We start from the raw sequence: 21,944 nt of genomic DNA, 5'->3' as shown, positions 1-21,944 counted from the left end.
AAGAGAAATATATGGCTTAAATGATACGTTAGTTGGACGTTTTATGCACATTATTGGGAGTTTTTTTTCAGGGGTAACATTTTTAAAGTTAACTAGACTTTACATTAAACGTCGTCATATTTACGACAATACTTGTTACAAATTAAATTGCTTTGCTTAATCAAAACATATGTTTTATATACAAAGTGCTTGAATTAATATTATCCTAGTAATTCCATTAGCATAATCTAAAACAAAAAAATGGCACAATCCACTTACCATATCTTTATTTGGCGGCGGCTTTTTCTTAGCATTAGGGTTGTTATTTCCAATAGCTTCGATTAACTTATCAAGAAGTTCAACCTCTGGCTCTCCTAATTTGTAATACACCCACCAATTTTGTGTACGAGGCGTTTCCGCAACAAGTTTTTGCAAAAATGGCTTGCTGTCTTCTTCTGAAGCTACTGATCTAATCATCATTTCCTGCTGCTTTCTAGAGACGTTAAAAAACTTAATTGTTATCGGTGTATGCGCTGTAGGCTTGACAGAAGTAAGTGATTTTTCCTTCGCCGAAGTTTTCGCTTGCGTTGATTCTCTATCTGTACCCTTCAGCGACTCCGGCGCAAAAGACGGATTTTTTTCAGTAGTAGTATCAGATTTCGTGTTGTTATTTTGGTTGTCCTTTGCTTTCTTTTTCATCTTAGGCTCCTCGGTATCTCGAGGCAAACCAGCAAGCAACAACAAAGTGGCAGTGATCTTTTCAAATCAGCAAAACAAAAATTGCAAAATCAAAAAAGGATTATAACTTACACTTCCATCAGAAGCTATTTTCAGCAAAGATTTTTTGGGAAATAAATATCGGTCCGTAGGATTGTCTTTAAACTCAAAAATAAGCATTTGATCTCGAATAATTTCCTTCTTCCTGGGCTCCAATTTGGGTCTTGATACTATTGGAGAACTTGATCCATAAGGCGCTTGAGACGGCGTATTCTGGCTTTTGTTATTAAGCACGCCTTTATAATCATTTAAATAAGCATGAAATCTTCGCATCTGTTCCTGAGTTTGATTGCCAGAAGCAACTGCTTTTAATAAGATATCAAAATTTGGATCAGCACGCGCCATCGCATGTAATTTGGCGACTAGTTCATCATTTGCGGTTCGTACTTGAGGTCTTGGCGCTGGAGGATGAGGATGTGTTTGCATATTAGCGCGGAAACCTTGAGGATTTGCATGAGGAGCTTGAGAATTTAATCGCGGGACTTGTGGAATTGCAGTGGTAGATTGTGCATTAGTAGGAGAAGTTTGTGAATGAGTGGAAGGAGATCTTGGAATAGGTGTTGAAGAAATTAAAGAAGGTGAAGGCACCACATTTGACGCACCAGAAACCGGAACGGTTACACTGCTGCTGGAAACTGAGGCACTGGTACCAGATGAAGACGTATTTAATTGTGTAGTATGCGTTTTTGATACACTAGTAACCGCAGACGGCTCAAAACTTGTAAAAAAATTTTCGATGGAAGATGTACGTACTGTTTCTGGAGCTGCGGTACTCACTAAAGATGCAGTCGTGTTAGTGTTAGTTGAGGGTGGTGTAGCCTGGCTTGCAACTGAGTCCTTGTTGTTCACCAAATTTATATTTGCATTAGTCGCTGATTGTATTCCGTTCGAGCCCTCTGTCTTTGCGCTACTTGACTGTGTCTGAGTTGCAGTCACGTTTTGTGTTTGTGCTGGTGCAGCCGAACTGTTGACAGTAGCACTCGGTATTGGTATCTGGTTCACAGGTTGGGCCACAGCATGTGGCGATACCGATGTTGACGCCATGTTTAAAGCTGTAGATGTGGGTGGCAAACTTGTGGACGCAACAGGCCGTGGTTTCGGTTCCTCCTTTGGAACGTAACTATCGTCCCTTACCGTAAACAACCGCCATTCAAAAAAATGAGGACCAATTTGAACCTTGCATTCACCTAACTTTGCCATTTTTTCCTTAGAATTGTGCTGAATATCTGCAGATTTGCGACCTCTTTGTGGCCGAGTCCAATATTTTTCAAACATGCAGCCTGTCAGCCACGTTCGTCTTGACCGTTCGAGTGACACGCCAATAGTTCCTCTAAATTACAGGTTAGCATTATACACATGACCCAAAAAAAATTTTTTTTTTATTCTCACGTTTCAAAAAAAGACATTGGCTCATTAATTTTTTCATAATCAGGTTGCTGCTTGTCCATCATGAGCCCGCTGATCTTCTTTAACTCAAATTCCCCTGCTTTGGGCACCTCATCCTTTGATTCCGTGATTAATGGAGTGACATCTGATTTTCTAGAACCCCGCTTCGATTGAGGTGTGGAAATATCTCTTGAAAGCTTGCGCTTTTTAGCAGCAGCAGCCATTTCCGCCTATTTAGTTTGTCGTTGCTGCTTAGGTTGTCGATCATGTTTTGCAGAGATGAGCATCTAATTGGCGGTGGTTGTCCGGGTAACAGAGATAATGATTGACGTATATCTCCATTTAACACATGCTCCTCTGGAATTTGCCAACGGCAACGGGAATTCAATATATATATATTATTTGAAAAGGTATATATTAATAGCTGTCATAATTGGTGCTCTTGAAAGAAATCATACCATAGGAGCCCTTGTTCTGATCTACAATGTCAACGTCAGTCTCACCACGCCCGTCATCTGCCACAATAGTCGTTGAACGAGCACCGGTGACAGAGGAGGATAAGAATAGTTTATGGCAATCAAAGCTCGTTTGTGAAGTGTCTAATCCTCAAAAGGAGCAAGAAGGAACTCAGAATACTTATATTTCATATCTTATAACGACAGAATCAGATTTTCCTGCGTTTCAATCCCCAGAATTCAGAGTCCGGCGGCGTTTCTCTGACTTTGTTTACTTGTATAATTGTATAGTTCGTGACCATCCTGCCTGTGCAGTACCGCCATTACCAGACAAACAGCGTCTTGGTAAGGTCCCGCTCTTTTTTTTTTTTTTTTTTTTTTGTCTTTTTGCCTTACTAATTGTGAAAAATCTTAAGAATACATTACCGGTGATCGATTTGGTTCAGAGTTCACGTCCAGGAGAACCAGTTCATTGCATAGATTTTTGCAACGACTCTCGAACCATCCAATTCTTAGACGTGCGCCAGTGCTAATAGTATTTTTGGAATCGCAAGAATGGCACTCTTACATGCGAGCCAGGCCAGTCAAGGCGGTTGGAACAGGTGATTCATCTGGTGTGTTTGAAGGCTTCAGTGATGCACTGTTAAACGCGTTCTCCAAGATTTCTAAGGATAAGGATGATTTTTTGTTGGCAAAGGAAAATGCAGATAAATTGCAGGACGATGTATCATACACGGAGAAAGTATTCTCAAGAATCGTAAAACGTCAGCAAGAATGGCAAAATGATGCCTATGAATTTGGCACTCAGGTTGCAAGGCTGAGTGGATTGGAGCCAGAATTGGAAGATGCTTTAAAAATTTTCTCATCTAAAGTGCATGCAACTGGAGAGTCTGTCAGTGTTTTGCGCGAATCAGTAGATACGCAGTACGTAACTTCTTTAAAAGACATGGAGAACTATGTTACGTCGGTCAAGCAACTTCTTCGTCAAAGAGATCAGAAACAGCTAGATTATGAGGGATTGCAAGATTATTTAAAAAAGGCAACGGTTGAGAGGAACGTGTTAGCATCCGGAGGCGGTAATGGATTTTTGAGATCTAAAGTCGAGGACCTTCGAGGTGTGGATCATCACCTGGCTCGAATCGAGCGATTAAGGAAACTGGATACCAGGTTAGAGGAACTTACAAAAGAAGTTGAATATGCACAACACATATCAGATACTTTCGACAAAGAGGTTAACAGGGACCTTGTTGACTTTGAAAGAATCAAAACGTTAGAGATGAAAGATACTCTAGGCCATTTAGCAGATAATCATATTAATTTTTTTAAATCAATTCTTGAACAGTGGGAGGAAGCTATACCGGTGTTGGAGCGTTGATATTTATGTTTGGAATATCGTTATTGTGTATATAGCAATAAATACAGATTGTTAATAACAAGAAGGAAATAAATGAATTTAAATTGGATCGTATATACAAGAGACAGCTCTTCACATAGTTTGGAGATTTTAACACTAATTACATGCCATGCAAATAATAATAGGTCAGTTTTTTTTTTTTTTTGAACTTATCTCTTCTTTGAGGTGTCAATACGCGAGTCGGATGCGACGTTAAGTAGGAGCGTGTCACTGTCCAGAAGCAATTTGTTGTTCGATTTGCTCATCAGACTGGCAATCTCACGAGCAGTGTCGAGGCGCTTGAGTTCAACGTAGTCTCTTGACTTCTTGATGGCGTCACCAATAAGTTCGGCTGACTTGGCTTCACCCTGGGCCTTAACAATCATTCCCTGCTTTTCTTGTCTAGCCCGGTCGACAATAAATGCGGCTCTCTGCAGAAAAAAAAAATCGTTAGCTAAAATTTTTCGCATTCATATCTTATGATTGATTGAATTACTAACCTGAGCTTCTTGCTGCGCGATCTGCTTGGACTCGACGGCGGCGGTGAACTCCGGACTGAACGTCATAAAGGTAAGAGAAACATCGTCAAGCAAAATATTGAATTTAAGTGCACGCTTGACAAGGTTTTCTCTGACCAATCTAGAAACTCGTTCACGCTGAGTGATCAATTGAGAGGCATTAAATTGCGCGACCACGCTCTTCAGCACCTCATTGATAATACTGGGCAACACACGCTCGTCGTAGTCGGTCCCCAATGTCCTGTAGATGGTCGGCAAAGCGTCTACTCTCGGACGAGAAAGTACTCTGCATGTGATGTTAACCATCTGAAGATCCTTGGTACCCGTCAACGAAGCAACGTTCCTGGGCCTGGCACGGACGTCATACGTGACCGGAGTCTCAAACCATGGGACGATGAAATGAGTTCCCTCGTTAAAGATTTCGGGTCTAACACCACCTATTCTGCTATACTTGATTGCACGATGACCACCGTCGACGTTGAACAAGGCATTGTTGGCACCGTAGATTCCAAGCGAGAGCAATGCCAGTCCAGCAAGTCCGGTGACAAATCCCCGCGGAGATCCGCCAGCTCCAGTCCCTCCAGGCCTGGCTTGCTCCTGCAAAGCCTTGGCTAACCTTCTCCAGGGATCATTGTTCGACATTTTATTTTGCTCTGTGTGATTGTTGTGGTTTGACTGGCGATTATTGCTGGGTGACAATGCTCGGATCACTCGCTCGCTCAGTCTTTCTTGCCTTGGTGCGGTGCACCAAATTTTGCCCGCTTATGCCGGGTCAAGCATAACCGTCGTGTTGCTGTGGCAACGCCGGTTTGTGGGCAAACAACGTACGTAGACTTGCCCGTTCCAGCCACATGTTCAAACCATTTGTCTGAAACTTGCCGGTCAATGTCGTTTCTAAATTCACTGTAGGTGTTGTTGGTTGGAATTAAATTTATTTATCGTGTCTAACAAGGATGTCTAGAAATTCGAGATCAAAAGCGTTTAAAACGAACCCATCTCGGCAGAGCCCGTCCCAGTTCCAACTGCGGCAGTATGCTGAAGCAACCCTTGGCTCGGGATCACTACGGCTTGCCGTGTTGCTTCCTGAAGGCGAAGATTTAAATGAGTGGCTGGCAGTGAATAGTAAGTTGCACTGAGTTGAATCTTACCATACTGGTGCTTGGTGTGCTAACCGGCTTTGGTAGCTGTTGACTTTTACAACCAAATCAACATGCTATATGGCACTGTTACCGAATTCTGTTCTCCGCGGAGTTGTCCTGAGATGAAGGCTACTGATGAGTTAGTATAACCTGCTGACAAATCTGCATATTACCAGGTTCTGACATTATTTCAGATATGAGTACTTGTGGCAAGATAGCGAAAAATACAAAAGGCCGACAAAGCTTTCGGCTCCAGACTACATTGAAAACTTGATGAACTGGGTGCAATCCTATTTTGAAAGTGACTCTGTATTTCCATCCAAGATTGGTGCGTTTGTTTTTTTGGTTTTGTTTTAATTACTTGACTGAGACTTATTCGCTGACTTTACGTATAGGAGTACCGTTTCCGCGGAACTTCGGCCAGATTATTCGTACCATATTCAAGCGTCTTTTCAGGGTTTACGCACATATATACTGCTCACACTTTGAAGTCATTACAGAGCTCGGCATGCAACCGCATCTGAACACGTCGCTCAAGCATTTTGTGTTCTTTGCCAAGGAGTTTGACCTGATCGACAGGAAAGATTTTGGCCCATTAAACGAGCTCATAGATACCATTTTGCAGGAGGGTAAGAAGAAGTGAATCAAGCATTCGGTTAAGAGTTATGTAAATTGTTGTTAATATTGGCGTTGGTGTGAATAATGAATCAAATATTGTAATCCGAAGAGCTGTTCCATGCCCGACCACCATCGTGTGGACGTCCATTCCGATTCTGTCGACCCGTAACCGTGATATTTTCATCCTCTGTCTTTTACATTATTTTACTTTTTATTATTATTATTATTTTTTTTTTTTTTTTTTGCTTTCGCATGCCGAATTTTGCCATTTTCTCGTTGCCGCGCTCTGATTGGCCAAACTGAGAGGTGCGGCTTTTCACCCGACGCAATTCGTCGTTTTTTGATTTTCACGACTTGTCACGATTGAATTTTTTTTTTTTTTTAAATTGTCCTTCCTTCAGATTCACAATGTTGCCTGTCAGGACTTTTGCTCGGGCCTTGCCCACCGCTCGTCTCGCCGTTCGCACTTACGCAACCGCTGCTTCGACTGTGCCTCCGGTCCAGCTCTTCGGCGTCGACGGCACCTACGCTTCAGCTCTCGTAAGTCCTTCAAAGCCCACACTTCCAAGCGACAATTCATACCGAGTGATTGTGATTTTTTGGGAGAGCGGGAGAGAATTGGGAATTTATTGCAAATTTTTATCAAATAATGGGGCGGATTGAGTTCTGACGTGAAGTCTTCTTTTAGTACACTGCTGCCGCCAAGGAGAAGTCCCTTGATGGCACCAGCAAGGCACTCGTTGCTCTCGGTGACATCATTACCAAGGACAAGGATCTGACCGGCATTCTTTCCAACCCTGCCTTGTCCTCTGCCGACAAGAAGGTCGTTGTCGAGGCTCTTTCCAAGAGCATTCCAAGCTCGGCCACGGTTTCCAACCTTCTCGGCGTTCTCGCTGAAAACAACAGACTGTCGCTGCTTCCAGAAATTGTGGCCAAGTTTTCTACCCTCATTGCCGCCTACAAGGGTGAGATCGAGGCCACCATCACCTCGGCTGCTGTAAGTGCAACGCCGCCACGTTCATATTGTTTGTTATTATTCTACGATTTGAAGACTAAACCAAATTTTGATTTAGGCCCTTGACAGCAAGACTATCGGCCGTCTTGAGAATGCCATTGCCAAGTCCAAGTTTGTCGGTGCTGGCAAGAAGTTGAAGGTTACCAACAAGGTAAGTTAAATGTCGTCCCAGTCTTAACACAGCTTTGATTGACTGATCATTGCAGGTCAACCCTGACATCCTTGGCGGTTTGATTGTTGAAGTTGGCGACCGCACCGTTGACTTGAGTGTCTCCAACAAGATCTCTAGATTGAACACTCTCATCAGCGAGGCAGTTTAAATTTGAACCGCATGTTGAACGGATCTATGGTTGTTACGTATTGCACGGGCCATTATTTTGTTTATTCATAGATTAACACTGCTATCACAATTTTTACCTGCCAATATTAATCTGCTGTTTAGCTTGTAGATGTTATTTGTAAGAGTGAGATCCCATTCGTAGTCATTGTTTCAAGTATGCGGGGTAAGTGCGACCAGAAGTTCCCAAAACTTTGCTGGAAACAAGACCCGAAGCCAGGCCCAAATTAACATATATATGCTATCCAAGGTATCAACACAGTGCCTACAGAGATTACGCCAGTATAAACCTGGACCATCGGTATGGAACTCGTTGCCGCTGTCCCGTCGAGCTGCAGTCCTGGTTCTTCTCTTCCCTGATGCCGGTGGTGGTCTCAGAATCGTTTTGACCATGAGAGGCGCATTGCTAAGCTCATTTTCAGGTCACGTTGCTTTTCCCGGAGGTAGCTAAATCCTTTTTTTAATTCACCTATTTAAAAATCCACAACGAATCGTAGGTATTCATAACACGTTAACAATATAGGCAAGGCTGATTTTGAGACCGAAACCGAATTCGCAGTAGCCAGGCGCGAAGCTGAAGAGGAAATCGGCCTGCCACGTGTTTTCGGCAGCAAGAAATATGTAATTGAAGAACTTGCATCCATGCCTACTCACCTGGCCCGCAATTTCTTGTGCGTCCGGCCATGCGTTGCGTTCGTGCGCCATGCCGACGCCAGTGATCATTCTGGCATCAACTTGCGTGACCTGTTACAGATTGACGAGAACGAAGCCAATGTTGAAGTCGGTGCCGTATTCAGTGGCCCGTTCGAACGGTTTTTGCATAATGATAAAGGATGGTATGACGGGCAATGGGTGGATTGGTACGGATTGCAATGGCGGCAGCATCGGTTTACGGTAAATAAATCACAGGACGACATTATTCCAGCCAGATTCGTGAATAATAACAATGTTGCTTCTTCGTTTGACAAGTTGAAAGCATTTACCGTATGGGGCTTAACGGCAAGAGTGCTCGTGGACGTGGCAAGGCTTGGATACGGTCGTGAACCTGAGATGGAATATTCCAAAAAGGACGGCGACGAGTTACTAATTACCAAAATGATTGAAGCAGGCATGCTCGGTCCAAATAGAACAAAACAAGATCTCAAGACCCGGTTTAATGATTTTTTTGATAAAGAACTATTATCATGTTTATAGATTAGATAAAATATAAGTAAACTTGACATATATAAATTTAAATGAAAAAACAATAACAAAAAAAAAAAAAATAATTACAAAGTATACAAGCACAAAAGAAACTTTTTTTTTTTTTTTGTTTGGAAAATACACACGAGACTTGGTTTTATGCTGACTCCTCCTGCCCATCATACTACATTAATTTAAATACCTATCCAAGCTCTCACCCAAAACACCTTCAATAACAGGTACCAGGTCACGTCTGACCTCGGTCTCAACCGTTTCGTCATCATCTTCTAATAACTCTGCCACGATCGGAACCAATTGCGGGAGCATGCTAAGCCATTCTTCTCCAAGACGTTCATAGATCGCCTTGAGAGTTTTAACAGCAGAAATCTTGACATCTGATGCGCTCCGGCCAGTATTGGATCTGGCAATCTTGGCAACGCGCTTAGCATCGAGATTGACTGCTTTGTCACCTTCTTGCTCTGTATCAGAGTCAACATCCATTTCATCATCATCATCTTCTTCTTCTTCGTCATCATCATCCAAATCTTTCATGTAATTAAGAATTTCCTTGTTAATGACCTTATAGTGTTCTTCAGATGAGCAGGAAACGGCCAGTGCCACAATTGCTTGTTGAAGCAAATCCGTAGATCGCACTCCTAGCGCTAATTGTGCAAGGAGCGGACCAGAAATTCGGTCAAATCTAATCGGTGTTTGCCAGAACTCTGTTTTTGTCTTGTTAGCCAAAAAAAAAAAACCACAACAATGTATAAGTTAATTGCAAAATCGCATACCTTCTTGATCGTTGGAAAATCCGGCCACCAAACTACCAAGAATGACGGACCATAACTGCGTATCAAGGCTTTCCTTTTTGGTCACTGTCTTTTCTAAAAATTCTGCTGCCGGTTCAACGAGGTAGGTAAAGTAACTAGTGACAATAGACTACCACAATCGTTAGAATAATAATCTTGAAAAAAAAATATTTTAATCCATACCTTAAGGCTCTTGAACAACTTTTCGGAAAACTTGAAAAGTACAAATGTTCGGTTTCGCCGTTGTAAACCATTTTCAACTGCGTCATCAGCAGCCCATTTGGCAACTTTAACAAAGAGTGGCCTGAACACCTTGTCGTTCAATTTCAAAACAATTTGAATACCAATCTCGATAACATCATTTTCGACATCATCAATAACAGTCAAATCGTTTGAAACATTTCTAGAATTAAACGCAACAAGTAAAAAATCAAATAATTTGGAAGCATCTGTCATGATTGCCTTCCTTGTTCCTCGTTCGATGGCACTGGCCACGGTCTTGATGTAAAGCTTGATCTGTTCGTAATCCCAATTTGCGGTTACATCGTCCCAACTTGATATCAAAGCTGCCAACAACGGCTTAGTCTGTATCTTATTCACAATGTTATCCAGTACGACCGCACGCGCGTCGGCGACCGATGTGGCATCTTCAAATGCGGTCTCTGTCTTGTTAGTTGTCACGGATGCAAACACCAAGCCAAAGATCTTCACGAGGTAGCTGTTCATAAAGTTTGGAATCCTCTTGATCAACGAATCAATCAAAGTGAAAACAGCAATGGCACTCAATTCATTACCGCTCTGTATGGTGGAATCCAAAATGTCAAGAACCGCAGGAACTAGTCTTGGAAGGAATGCCAATAATCTTGCGCCCAGCGCGGTCGTTAATGTACTCAAGGTCACCAATCCGGCAACGACAATCTCATTGTCCTTGCTCTGAATACCAGAATCCCCGAGAGCAAGTTCAATAATGTCACTAGAAAACGCATCTGGTTCTACCACGCCAAACTTGATGGCGAGCGTGTCGATGCTTTGCAATCCAAGTTTTGCAATCTCAGAATTGGTTTGACTAAAGTCCACCACGGCCTTACCAACAATTGGTAAAATTTTGACCGCAGAATTTTTAGCAATGACATCGGTCGGCTTAGCATCGGTTTCAAACTTGGATCGTAAAACAATAAATGACCGTTTTACAATCACGACATTGTCCCGGTTCGAGATAAGCCTGCTCAAAACTGTGACGAAATCTTGAATAGGTAATAATTTCAACACGGAATCAAGAGTGCTGTAGGCTGCAACTTGGAACGACAATTTATCCTCGTCCGTAGTTGAATCGATAATCGAAAGCAGATTTTCAACAATAGAGGCAAAAGTTGTTCTTAGCCGTTCGATCGAACTTTCTTCATATTCTTCAATTTGTCCCCGGAATATATCAGCAATTTGAGATCGCAGTAAAGGCTTATTAATAGTATTGTCAATAAATTCCAATAAGTGAACCTTTAGTATCACCAGCTTTTCAGGTGCCAGTCCTAGCAAGTCATCGGTGTAAGTTTTCGATTCAGCAATACCAGCCACGGAAAATGGGATCTCATTCACTTGTTCGATGTACTTCTGAAGCGAAGTCAAACGTTCTTCTATGGTAAACGATTTGAAAAAACTATCCAAAAAGTCATTCAAGCCTTCCGCATCTGCTTGTTTACCTCGAGACGTGGCATCCCAATGGCATTTTCCAAGCAGCCGAAGAATCAAGTACAAGCTCTCATTAGCACCAAGGGTTTGAACTAAAGTAGTGAATAACTTAACCCGTCGATGATACGGAATATGAGCGAACGCATTGACAAAAGATAACAACAACTCGACAATGCCAGACGCATTCTTTGATGCGGTAGTAGAATGAGCCAAAGCAGGAACAACTTGAGCAATGGTTTGTTGAATAACATGAGCTGAAAATTCATCATCTTGACGAATCGTATTTGCACCCATAAATGTAAAAATTGGCATGACACTGTGCAATACTAGCTCGGGCGAGAGCTCGGCTAAGGCTGACACTAACAGAAGTAGCCTGTTCTGAACTTGTGGTGATGTCGATGACCGGATACAATTCACAACAATATCAACCCTGGCAGCGTTATGATCTAATTGAGATTTATTCATCTTTCGGATAATGGGAAGCATGCATTCAATCAAAACTTGTTGAGTATATTGAACAGGCAAGGAGCTATCGTTCTTGATAAGTAACAAGTCACCCAAAATAGTAAACAAATTTTTAAGCAATTCGATGTGAACCTCAGGCTTGTTCTTTTCCAATAACTCTAAAACCAGCGTGAGCTTCTGTAAACTCTTGTTGATCTCTTGTAGAGCTTGTCCCGATTGTTGATGTTGAGAAGCGCTACTTCTTCTGCGCCTCTTGGTTGGCAATGGGGCGCCATCATTCGCAACTAATTTAGATTCATTTAACAATACCAAAAATATATCCGTAGAGATTGAAAGCTGGTTCAAAATTTCAATGGCTGAGAACTTGGCCTGTGGATAAGATTAGCAATCTAACTGTAATTTTTTTTTTTGAATGTCCAAACTATAAAACTTACAGTTTCATTAAGCGCCAGGTCAAGAAGAATTTTAATAATATCAAGATGCACGGTCGATTTCCAAGATGCCCATGTTTCGACAACCCGTTCAGCCGCGTGGTCCGATAAGCCAGGAATATCACTCTTAATTGCGTTTTCAAGGAAACCGATGCCGTCTTGCTTGTCACCAGCAAAAACAGCCTTGGTAAGTGATCGTTCAAACGATTCAAGTCGAATCTTTTCTGCATTAAGATTTTTGATATTGGCTGGCCTATTTTTGGTCCATGTGGTAAGTAAAGGAGACAACAAAGTCGATAACGAAACCGGCGTCTTTTGAGCCTGGACAATAATCGCAAGAAGTGGGGATTTTACTCTGAAAAACGGAGTGCAATTAATATGGCTTGCAATAAAGGCTAATACTGAAGATTTGAAGTTGTTTTCTTTCTTCTTTTTATCTGCGCTTTTGATACTAGTATCAACTGCGTGAGCAATAGTCCTGCCCATAAAATCCTTGTCCAGTACTGCTTCTTCCAACCGCGGAATAACAACTTCAATTAAAAGTGCCTTCACGTCTTTAGTGCCAAGCCATTTTAGTTCGTCCGTAGCCTCACCATTGCCATACAATGATTCCAGCCCCCAGATTTCGGTATATTTTGTCGATTTGTTATAGCGGTCCAAAATTAGACTGCAAAGCTCGCTGGCAAGGTTTCGCACCTTGTCTGATGAATCAGATAGTGCAATGATTAGATACACAATAACGGCTTGCAGGTCAACGGTTTCTGGGAAAGTTTGCAGAATAATACGTAACAAGTTTAAAGATGATATTCTTGCTAACACCGGGTACGCACCAATCCACAATCTGGCAAGAAATGTAATAGCCAAGCCAGTTTCAGGAAAAAAATTGTTATTCTTAATGAAATGGGCCAGCAAATCACGCTTTTCTGATAACCCTTGAAGATAAATCTCAACCAACGGTAAAAACTCATCAGTAGAAGATGCATCCAAAAATGAAATACTCTTTGACGCCGGCGTTTTGCTAACACGGTCTTCAAACGTAACAATTTGAGGCTCTGAGTCAATTGCCATGGCAGAATCCTTGGCAGTCTCTTGTTGTGCCGGTCTAAGAGTGGTTTGCAATTTCAATTCCACTTCATCAATATCAAGATCCAATGCTTTGATTGCTTCAAGAAGAATGTCTTTTTGTTCAGGATCTTCGATAGCTTGACTGAGTACGTCACCAAACTTTGCCTGCGCGGTCGGTTCGATATTTTGTTCCGTGGCAGCATAACTCAAAACCGCTTTTGCAATGAAAAGTTTCTGAGAAGTTAAAAGTACTGATTGTTTAAGAAACGAAAACACAATCTCCACGTTTTCGGGCCTGTTTTGGATTAATGCCAGTGAATACCGAACCAAGAACTTGTCAATCTTTACTTTCTCTGCAATTTCAGCCAATTCATGTTCAATATTTTCGATACGATCAACAGATTTCCAAATCGATTTATCAAGAGCAGTGTACTCTCCATCAGGAATTTCCTTGAATTGAATAGCTTGTGTTAAGGCAGCCAATCCGCTTTTGATTGACTTGGTCGTCCAATTCAAGGCAATACTGCTAGAGATTGCATCAAGAATCTCATCACCAAGCCTGCATTGCGAAACAAGAATGATTAAAATCATGTACGTCACGGTCTGGGTTTCGGGTGATTTGCGCGCTGTGATGGTGGCAGACACATGAGGCAGGACTCGTTCGGCGATAACTTCTTCTGACGTGTTGGATTCCTTAAGTGCCAATATAATCGAAATTGTTATGGAACTCCAAAACGAAAGAAGCGTATGCCATTCCCGATGCGAGTTAATAAGTGAGACAACGTGCTCAGAGATTAAGGCAAACAATTCGGCATCACGAGATAATGCACGAATGATTAAATTCTTTGGAGGTAACTGGCTAGCAGACTTTGTATTTGACAAAAACGAGAAAAGTTTCGGCAGCGGGAACTGGATAATGTCCAGAATGCGAAGAAAAATTGGATGACTGTAGTATGGCAAGAAAGTTAAAATGAGTAACTCGGAGTTGAGTTCATTGATCCTAGATTATCAGGTTAAAACATTATCAAACGCAAAACAATCCTAATTAGTTTTTCATACTTGAATCTCCTCACAAGCCACTCCAAGGCTACCACTGCGGGTTGAAGCAAAATTCGGGGAGCAATCAATGCCAGGAAACTTTCAACCGCCTTGTCAATGGCAGCATTTTGCTCTTTCGTCTGTTTCAATATAGTTAAAAACAAATATCTAATACAACTTGACGCAGGCATGCAAATTTTTAAAATTTCATACCTGAATAAATCTGTCAACCGAGATGCTGGTCTCCGAAAACAAACTCTTCTCAAACGCTTGAAACCTTGGATCGATCGTTTGCAACTCTCGCAAAGCTTCTAATGATGTGAAAAATATCGTATCAAAATCTTGAGTTACCGCAATCTTGGGCTCATAAATTAACGACACGGCATGAGATTTTTGTCTTTTCTTTCGGTCCAGGGACGACACCGTCGCAGCCTTGGCCTTGATATTTGACAACTGATGTGCCAAAGACGACGCCATGTTTTCCAAATCTTCCTTTTTTAAAAATACTACCAAAATATAATATTTAAATTCAAAAGAAAAAAAAATTTGGACAATAGTTTGTCGAAATCTTACACGACTGCAGGCAGTACTTAATTTAAGGTGCAAGAAATTTTTTTGAAATCAGAATCGCGAAATCATGAAGTTCCCCCTGATTTTTTTAAACTCCCAACTTGGTCCAGTTACTTTTTTAGTAGCGGCAAGAACTATGCAAATTGCATTACACTTTAATTTAAAAATATATACATTCAGACATCCTACTGCAATTGAATGATGACTAGAACGAATAATTATCAAAATGAGATGAGCAACAATACTTTTTTTTACATTCCATAACATACAAAGATCGCTTTTTATTCCCACCCAAAATAATTATTATAAGAATGATACATGTTTAATAGACAAAACCCAAAACCTTGCCGGCAACGTGCTTTCTTCGAGCCTCTTCGTGGTCAAGAATGCCAGCAGAGGTGGTCAGGATGATGAAACCGAACTGTCTAGATGGGAGAAGGTTGGTGACCCACTTCTCAATCTCGCCAACGCGAACGTTGAACCGTGGAGAAATGACACCGGTCTTGTTCAATCTTCCGTTAAGCTGAACAACGATCTTGCCAGATCTGTGGTCATCGACTTCCTCAAATTCACCAATGTAACCTAAAAACAAAAAAAAAATTAGAAACGGGTTTAACGATATACGTCAAGTAGTCCATGTATTCTGCAGTAAGGATGTGGGAGAGAAGTAAACGCAAAAAAACAAAATCGATTATTATAAACATGTCAGCGTGTAAGATCATCTCTTCATGACAAAATGTCTTCCATATCCCGGAACATTAAAAGGCGAAAAGAGACAGAAAGAGAACAAAACAATTCGCCCAGTTATTATCCGGAGGGTTATTTTTTTTAAATCAAATTGTAAATTTGCGGTTGTACTTTTCTTTCCAACATCGCTTTGGGCAAGGAAAAACCATATTTTTTGAGACTAATTAAAGGAGTAACACATACCATGCTTCTGAATGACGGACAAGAACTTGACAATGACCTTGCTAGAAGGTCTGATGAGAACCTGTCTCTTGCCAGTCTTCTCGGCGTTGTTGATGGCGTTAAGAGCGTCGTTGAGAACTGATGCACGAGTCATTTTAAAACTATTTGCATGAAATATTAGTACCACAGTCGTTGCTCAATGAGTGTCCTTTGCGAAAAGAATAAGCTCAGATGAAAAAGTCTTTTTCGATAGCAGCAAAGGATTCAAAGAACGTGTCATTCCACCGCCATTCTGCACGTATCTTCTTTTCAAAGAGGTGCAGAGGCTATTATTGTAAAAGGATCTCGCGATTCAATTCTTATTGACATCAAAACCGAACTTCACACTCAGACTCTTTATTTCCTTTGCCCAAAATAAAACCTGCCATCTGCTCTCTCTTTTGTATGGATCACCCGTGCATCATCATCATCAACATACCTTTTGTTATTTTTTTTGGTTGTTTTGTTGCCGAGTGTTGACTTGCCGTAAGGACTACAATCAAGATGGAAAGTTCTCAATTGGGCGTGCGAATGGGCCGGCGTGCCACCGTGCCTTCATTTTCGCAGTCACAGCGGCCGGTAGCGTGCAACTCATAACCCTAGACACGGTGCCCTACAGCATTTCAAAACATTTAAACTTTATTCTTACATTCCCGGCACAGCGAACATTGACAGTTTATTTATTAAATCCATGAAACAAAAACAATATAATTTGCATGAAAGCTCCGAAATCACAACCAGATCAACGCGGCATTCGGTCTGTCGTATTAAATGAAATCAAACGGAGTTATTGAATTTCTTTTTTTTTTCTTTTCTTTTCTCTTTTTTTTTTCCCCTTAAAAAACCGTCTGAAAAATAAAATTATTCATTATATATATATATATATAAATTTTTTTATTCAAATTTGGCTGCGCTTGTTGATCATGTACTCAAAAAATACGAAATGCCCAGGGTTAACCCCATGGTCGTACACAAACCGGCCGGCCAGGTACGAACCGAAAATTGCCTTCATGTACGCATGAGGGACACGTTCAAGAATGGTTTCCAGTCCTATTTGGCTTTGCAACAAGCTAGGAAGCGCTTCTTTTAAAATCTGGTTTCGAAATGCAACGTCGTCCCATAAACTTGAACTCTGTAATTCTTCTGTCAGGTTATTAATTGCATTGGAAAGTTCATCTGAAATAATAGACCGTGGTTTGCCTGTCTTCTCCGCTTCACGCCATATGGCTTCAAATTCAAGTCGAGCGTTCTCCTCGATAATGCTCTGAACCTGCTTGACGTATGCCTTATAAAACTCAGGAACGTGCCCGTCCACGAGACACATGTTTTTGTAAAAACTCTCATCGTCAAATGCAAGAGATGCAAGAACTTCAAGTGAAGACGAAGTCACGCCACCTTTGTTAGCACTCGCATCTTTATACACGATTGCGCCAGCAGCCTCGAGCTTCAGCTTGGCTTCCTGCGTAATGAACAAATTTGCGCCTTCCACTATATATGGGATAGTAGATTTCCCATCAACAATTAAATTTGACACATTGTTAATATCGATAGCTTCTGGACGACCTCCACATGGAACAAACAGTGAAATGTTTTCAGATCCGGTCCTCAGATGGAAAGTATTACGGAAAGTAATTCCATTTTCAACAACCTCTCCGGATGGCAGCTTGACATCTTTGTCTTCTACCAATACCTTATATCCATTCTTCGATAATTTGGAAGCATCGAATTCTGAAATCATCTTGCGGGCCCTCGCAAGTCGGACCAACTCAGAGCGATTGATACCATTAGGATCGTTCAAAACACCGGAACCATCCACGATTGCTACATACTTTTCGTTGGACAGTAAAATCTCATTAGACCCCAAATCTCCATCAGGACCACCGGTCTGTAATTTTCTAACTTCGGAACTTTCGATTCCTAGCTTGCGGTATATGCCCAAAACATATTGTCTCACAGACAAACTAGTCATGCCGTATTCATCATGAGGAATGCCACCTAATGCAGGACTCTTGCCGGTAAAAAATGACTTCCACCATGGCGCACCACGCTCCCTGGCATGAATAGTTGCCCAGTCAACTAGTCCGGCAGTGTTCTCATCGGGTCCCATGAAAAGGATCTCCTCCTTTTTATACAAGTCTACCACCTGACTCTTAACTCCCGAAGTCTGGTTGGGAAGTAATAAATCCAAAATCGAGTCAATATACTTTTGAAACGCGATCCTGGCCTTATCTTGATGTTCAAAGTCAAGAAGTACGACGCCCTTAGATCCACCTTCGGGGATGTCCTTATTTTTCCGCTGTTGAGTATTTGCAAGGTTATAATTTTCATCAAACACGCTTCGTGCGTTAAAATTATAGGCTTCTAATGATCTCGATTTGACTATTCTGATGCCGCCGCGTGCAATGTCACGGAACCGAAGATGAAACCCTCTGAATTCTTGACCAATAATCAAAAACATGCCATAAAGCGGTTGAGGATATTCAATTGCAGGAAGGAAAGAAGGGTCTAAACGAAATGACAATGCAACTTTGGACGGAGTATAAAAATTCGTCTTAAGAACATGTTTGTTGAACAGATGGAACGCGTCCATGACTAAAACTTGATGGTCATTTGCAGCATTACGGCGGACCAACTTTGTAAGTTCCTCATCAGTCAAAACGCTACTTGCTTTCAATCGTTGATATGAAAGAGTAGGCAAGTAATCAATACCCTCACCTACTGCTTGAACGTAATGAGTACTGGCGAATGATAAATAAAACTGATGAACCAATTCGAGCTGGTTTGAAATAATGTCAAAGATGTAGTCCTTCGTAAACGTTTCAAGACGAAGACGCCGTTTAATTTTTCCAAGCACTTCTTGGTGAGCAGAAGAACCGTTGTTGAGTATGTTCAGTAATGACTTGTATTCAGGACCGAGCCTGTTGAGAAAATGGGTCACAAAGATCATGACGCAATGAGCATAAATTGATTCCTGCAAGCTTAATTCACCTTGCGAAAACAATGGTTGATAGACGTTATTGGGCAAGCAGTATAATAATGACGCTTCCTTGATAACCTGGTGAATCGAGTGCTCGATTGGAGGATAGCGTGATGAACTAGGACACGGTGATAAATAGATGCACATGACAGTAATTCCGTTCGCAAATTGCTCAACATATTTGCGAGTCGATGTAAGACCATAGTAATGATATAAGTCTGACACTGCAGAAAAATAATTACTTGATGAGCGCTGATGGTAGGCAATGACGAGTCGGCGCTCGTTGGTGCCTTCGACCTCCAACATTTCAATCGCAGGACCGGACGTGGATTTACTCACTTGATTAATCACAGACTGATATATAGACTTTGTATTTTCCGAAGCCTTTTCGTAAAATAACTTGTCGGAAATTTTCTTCATATCGGTCTCGTCAGTTGCGACCGCACCTTGCGGGAAATCGCATTTATAAATAAAATAGCATCTTAGCTGTTCAGGGTACGCCTTGGTAACATCGTCTACGGTCGGAGAAAGCGACCGGAAAGTCTCGACTCGATATGCTTTTGTACCGAATGAGCCATTGAGATATTTTTCATCGATTCGTTCTTCGTATTTGGGACCGGAAAGGTTGGTGACCCCGGGAACGCTAGTGTCGATATAGATCGCCCGGTCTTTCTCTTCTCGGTCAAGGCGTAATTCAAGTTTGCGATCTCGTCGTGAGAATGCAGCAATCTTGGCACCGTATATTGATAAAATAAGATCAGCAATATTGGGCACGGTTTCGGTAGCGAAAAATTGATCTATTCAAGCAAAGTTAGTGATGATGCAACTCAGAAACGGGTGTTGTGGCTGCATATGCGGCTGGCTATTTTGGTGGCATGTGCTTTGACCGCCCGGTTCCCCATCCAGGAAGTTTGCTACGGGGGTGGCCGGTACTGCTCGTTTACGCCCAACAGAAGAAAGAAACAAAAAAAATAGAACAAAACAGCTTACCATCGATGCCCAAAGAGTTATAAAACCACTTGGTTATTAAATTGGTTAGTGAACTTATTAAGAAGGTAATAATAGTAATAAATAACACATACTCTGGTCTCCTGGGGGATCAGCGAATCAGGAATAAACCCACGATGATCCAGCTCATCCATTACTAAAAAAAAATATCTAGTTGAGTAACCTGTATTTACCAAGCGTAATTTAGTAAAACAAATAAACAAAATAAACCATACCTGCTTCCATTTGTGTTTCTTTATCAGCAAATGGCTTGGCCACATAGAAAGGATCTTTTTGGACCACGCGACGTTGATCAAAACCACCATTTTGCAGGTGCAGCAAGATGCCAGGTACCGACAAATGCGTCGGCCGAGGAGACGGGGTGCCTCTGTAATCAGGAGTGAGTGGCAGTAAATGTGCAGCTACTGAAGACATTTTTGATTCTCAATAGATGATAAAACGAAAAGAAGGGACGAAAAGAGAGAAAAATGATATATATGTCGATGAGATCAAATCAAATTACTATTTATAACCGCAGTAGGATGTTCTTTTTTATTGATCGAATCCAGGCTGACTTGCGTGTGTTTATATACAGAGCCAACCTAGGCTTGGCCTTGGCCTTTAAGACGCCCATCCTCAAGTGGGGTCATTGGGAGTTGCCGTATTTGAACTAGATTGCTGCGATTTACCGTGCTTAGCCTTCTACAAGTAGTAAAACGCATGCCTGCCCCGATCCGATCTTGGCGGCAGAGCAGAATCAAAACTGGGGCATTCAATTCCCCTGACCCATTCATTCGTTCAGTCACGATGGCAATTTGACATGTTTTAAATTAATCCATGATTGCTGATGTCTGTTTCTGTACCAGCGTAAATGGTTAATACAAGTCCGAGTTAGCACTTGAGTCATGTTCGTAAGTGGTACTATATAATATATGCCATTGCTATTTTTGTGACGTTGTCGCGCAGAAAGCTTTGGCCACCTCTTCATCACCCCCTGGCTTCGTTGATCAATTAAGGTCAATCATTACGTTCCTTGCCTTTACATTTTGTCGTAGTCCTGCAATTACCATTACAATAGATATAGACTAAGTAGCAGGTGATTGCTTGCACTTCGCCCGTCAATTTGTGTGTCTGTACGCCATGAAGTCGAGAGGTTTACGTCCGCCGGATATCGTGCTTCCTCCACCATCCCCGCTCCTTTCTGCTGCTGCCACTGCTGCTGCCACTGCCACTGCTGATTCTCACCAGTTAATTTCCGCACCTCTTCTTAAAACCCCTGGTTTACAACAACAGCGAAAATCACAGCGGGTCATTTTGCGTTTGCCTGTTCGTTCTATGCTTTCCTCAAACTTGTCTTCTCCATCCACTGCACCTCTCTCGTCAGGTTCGCCCGGATCTTCAAGACCGCCAAAGAACAAATATCCTCCCATGACTCCCATAGGACCCAGCCCTCCTGTACTTGCCGATGAAGACACATCACAGTCGGCATGCTCTTCCCCTGGACAAGACAGTTTCGAACCAGATACTCCCGAAGATAGCAGCAACACGGTTAGGTCGCGGCATGCGTCCTGGTCGTCTTCTACCGACAGAATTATTAAGCTGGCGATTGATTATCATTTGTCTGATCCCACCGTTGCACCATTTGCTGGGCTATCTCCGCCGCCAGCTTTACTTCACAGAATGGCAAAAACGGCTTTAAAACTTGCCAGAAAAGAGGAGCATGCAAGCCTTGATAATTCAATCTCACTTGCCGAGATTAAGCGAAAGATTTTGGAATTAATTACTTCTTTCTCGATAACCGAAACGAACCATAATAGTCCGGTTGCCAGTCCGATCTTGCGAAACGCAAGTTCTGGACCGATACGGTATTTAACGCGACCTGATGGGTATACTCCGACGTTAGTTTTAACAAATTCATACTTTCCAATGCCTTTAAACTCTCCATTCCAGGAGCTCAAGCCTGAAATAACGGTTCCAGCTCGGGGGGAACAGAAACTAAAAGAAATACGTGATTAGTAACAAGAATTTTCTAATGATTTTTTGGTTTATTGGTTTATTGGTTTATTGGTTTATTGGTTTATTGGTTTATTTTTTTTTTTTTTTTTTTTGGGGGGGGGGCTAGTGTATAAGCTTAGTTACTGTACTTAGTTGGCTTTGATCTTACCTTTT

General features: G+C 41.8%; 9 protein-coding genes across 9 annotated transcripts; 4 read left to right on the top strand and 5 right to left on the bottom strand.

Annotated features, from left to right (window-relative positions):
- Positions 1–79: 79 nt before the first annotated feature.
- On the bottom strand, positions 80–2,354 carry V1514DRAFT_356047 (uncharacterized protein; the record flags this gene model as incomplete). The annotated part of the gene is made up of 5 exons (XM_066929641.1): positions 80–512; positions 585–735; positions 790–1,303; positions 1,673–2,086; positions 2,146–2,354. Coding segments are annotated over 5 exons (1,626 nt in total), but the record flags the coding sequence as incomplete, so codon positions are not given.
- Positions 2,355–2,513: 159 nt separating this feature from the next.
- Positions 2,514–4,235, top strand: V1514DRAFT_367100 (uncharacterized protein). Its single transcript, XM_066929855.1, has 2 exons — positions 2,514–2,942; positions 3,014–4,235. The coding sequence occupies exons 1-2, from the start codon at positions 2,627–2,629 to the stop codon at positions 3,970–3,972; spliced, it is 1,275 nt and encodes a 424-aa protein (XP_066784165.1). The 5' UTR covers positions 2,514–2,626; the 3' UTR covers positions 3,973–4,235.
- On the bottom strand, positions 3,976–5,307 carry V1514DRAFT_292275 (band 7 family-domain-containing protein). Its single transcript, XM_066925338.1, has 2 exons — positions 4,491–5,307; positions 3,976–4,421 (listed from the first exon to the last, which is right to left on the bottom strand). Exons 1-2 carry the CDS (start codon positions 5,148–5,150, stop codon positions 4,161–4,163), a joined length of 921 nt encoding a protein of 306 aa, XP_066784164.1. The 5' UTR covers positions 5,151–5,307; the 3' UTR covers positions 3,976–4,160.
- A 50-nt stretch (positions 5,308–5,357) lies between these two features.
- Positions 5,358–7,704, top strand: V1514DRAFT_367098 (Mob1/phocein). Its single transcript, XM_066929854.1, has 9 exons — positions 5,358–5,413; positions 5,470–5,630; positions 5,693–5,786; positions 5,842–5,975; positions 6,043–6,286; positions 6,667–6,805; positions 6,954–7,262; positions 7,339–7,431; positions 7,487–7,704. The coding sequence occupies exons 1-9, from the start codon at positions 5,394–5,396 to the stop codon at positions 7,598–7,600; spliced, it is 1,308 nt and encodes a 435-aa protein (XP_066784163.1). The 5' UTR covers positions 5,358–5,393; the 3' UTR covers positions 7,601–7,704.
- A 102-nt stretch (positions 7,705–7,806) lies between these two features.
- Positions 7,807–8,847, top strand: V1514DRAFT_328931 (NUDIX hydrolase domain-like protein). The gene is made up of 2 exons (XM_066927262.1): positions 7,807–8,060; positions 8,141–8,847. Exons 1-2 carry the CDS (start codon positions 7,856–7,858, stop codon positions 8,809–8,811), a joined length of 876 nt encoding a protein of 291 aa, XP_066784162.1. The 5' UTR covers positions 7,807–7,855; the 3' UTR covers positions 8,812–8,847.
- V1514DRAFT_328929 (uncharacterized protein) lies at positions 8,805–14,909 on the bottom strand. The gene is made up of 6 exons (XM_066927261.1): positions 14,507–14,909; positions 14,315–14,433; positions 12,194–14,255; positions 9,792–12,128; positions 9,591–9,738; positions 8,805–9,521 (listed from the first exon to the last, which is right to left on the bottom strand). The coding sequence occupies exons 1-6, from the start codon at positions 14,768–14,770 to the stop codon at positions 8,989–8,991; spliced, it is 5,463 nt and encodes a 1,820-aa protein (XP_066784161.1). The 5' UTR covers positions 14,771–14,909; the 3' UTR covers positions 8,805–8,988.
- Positions 14,910–14,987: 78 nt separating this feature from the next.
- On the bottom strand, positions 14,988–16,305 carry V1514DRAFT_328926 (40S ribosomal protein uS8). The gene is made up of 3 exons (XM_066927260.1): positions 16,251–16,305; positions 15,794–15,933; positions 14,988–15,445 (listed from the first exon to the last, which is right to left on the bottom strand). The coding sequence occupies exons 2-3, from the start codon at positions 15,924–15,926 to the stop codon at positions 15,186–15,188; spliced, it is 393 nt and encodes a 130-aa protein (XP_066784160.1). The 5' UTR covers positions 15,927–15,933; positions 16,251–16,305; the 3' UTR covers positions 14,988–15,185.
- Positions 16,306–16,647: 342 nt separating this feature from the next.
- V1514DRAFT_33300 (Glutamate/Leucine/Phenylalanine/Valine dehydrogenase-domain-containing protein) lies at positions 16,648–20,562 on the bottom strand. Its single transcript, XM_066927954.1, has 4 exons — positions 20,012–20,562; positions 19,871–19,932; positions 19,779–19,806; positions 16,648–19,585 (listed from the first exon to the last, which is right to left on the bottom strand). The coding sequence occupies exons 1-4, from the start codon at positions 20,208–20,210 to the stop codon at positions 16,710–16,712; spliced, it is 3,165 nt and encodes a 1,054-aa protein (XP_066784159.1). The 5' UTR covers positions 20,211–20,562; the 3' UTR covers positions 16,648–16,709.
- On the top strand, positions 20,420–21,894 carry V1514DRAFT_33311 (uncharacterized protein). Its single transcript, XM_066927982.1, has one exon. It carries the CDS (start codon positions 20,916–20,918, stop codon positions 21,789–21,791), a length of 876 nt encoding a protein of 291 aa, XP_066784158.1. The 5' UTR covers positions 20,420–20,915; the 3' UTR covers positions 21,792–21,894.
- Positions 21,895–21,944: the final 50 nt, after the last annotated feature.

This window comes from Lipomyces japonicus (assembly GCF_038497905.1).
Source record: "Lipomyces japonicus strain CBS 7319 unplaced genomic scaffold V1514scaffold_13, whole genome shotgun sequence".
Lineage (NCBI taxonomy): Eukaryota > Fungi > Ascomycota > Lipomycetes > Lipomycetales > Lipomycetaceae > Lipomyces > Lipomyces japonicus.
This window is presented reverse-complemented; position numbering and strand designations above follow the sequence as displayed.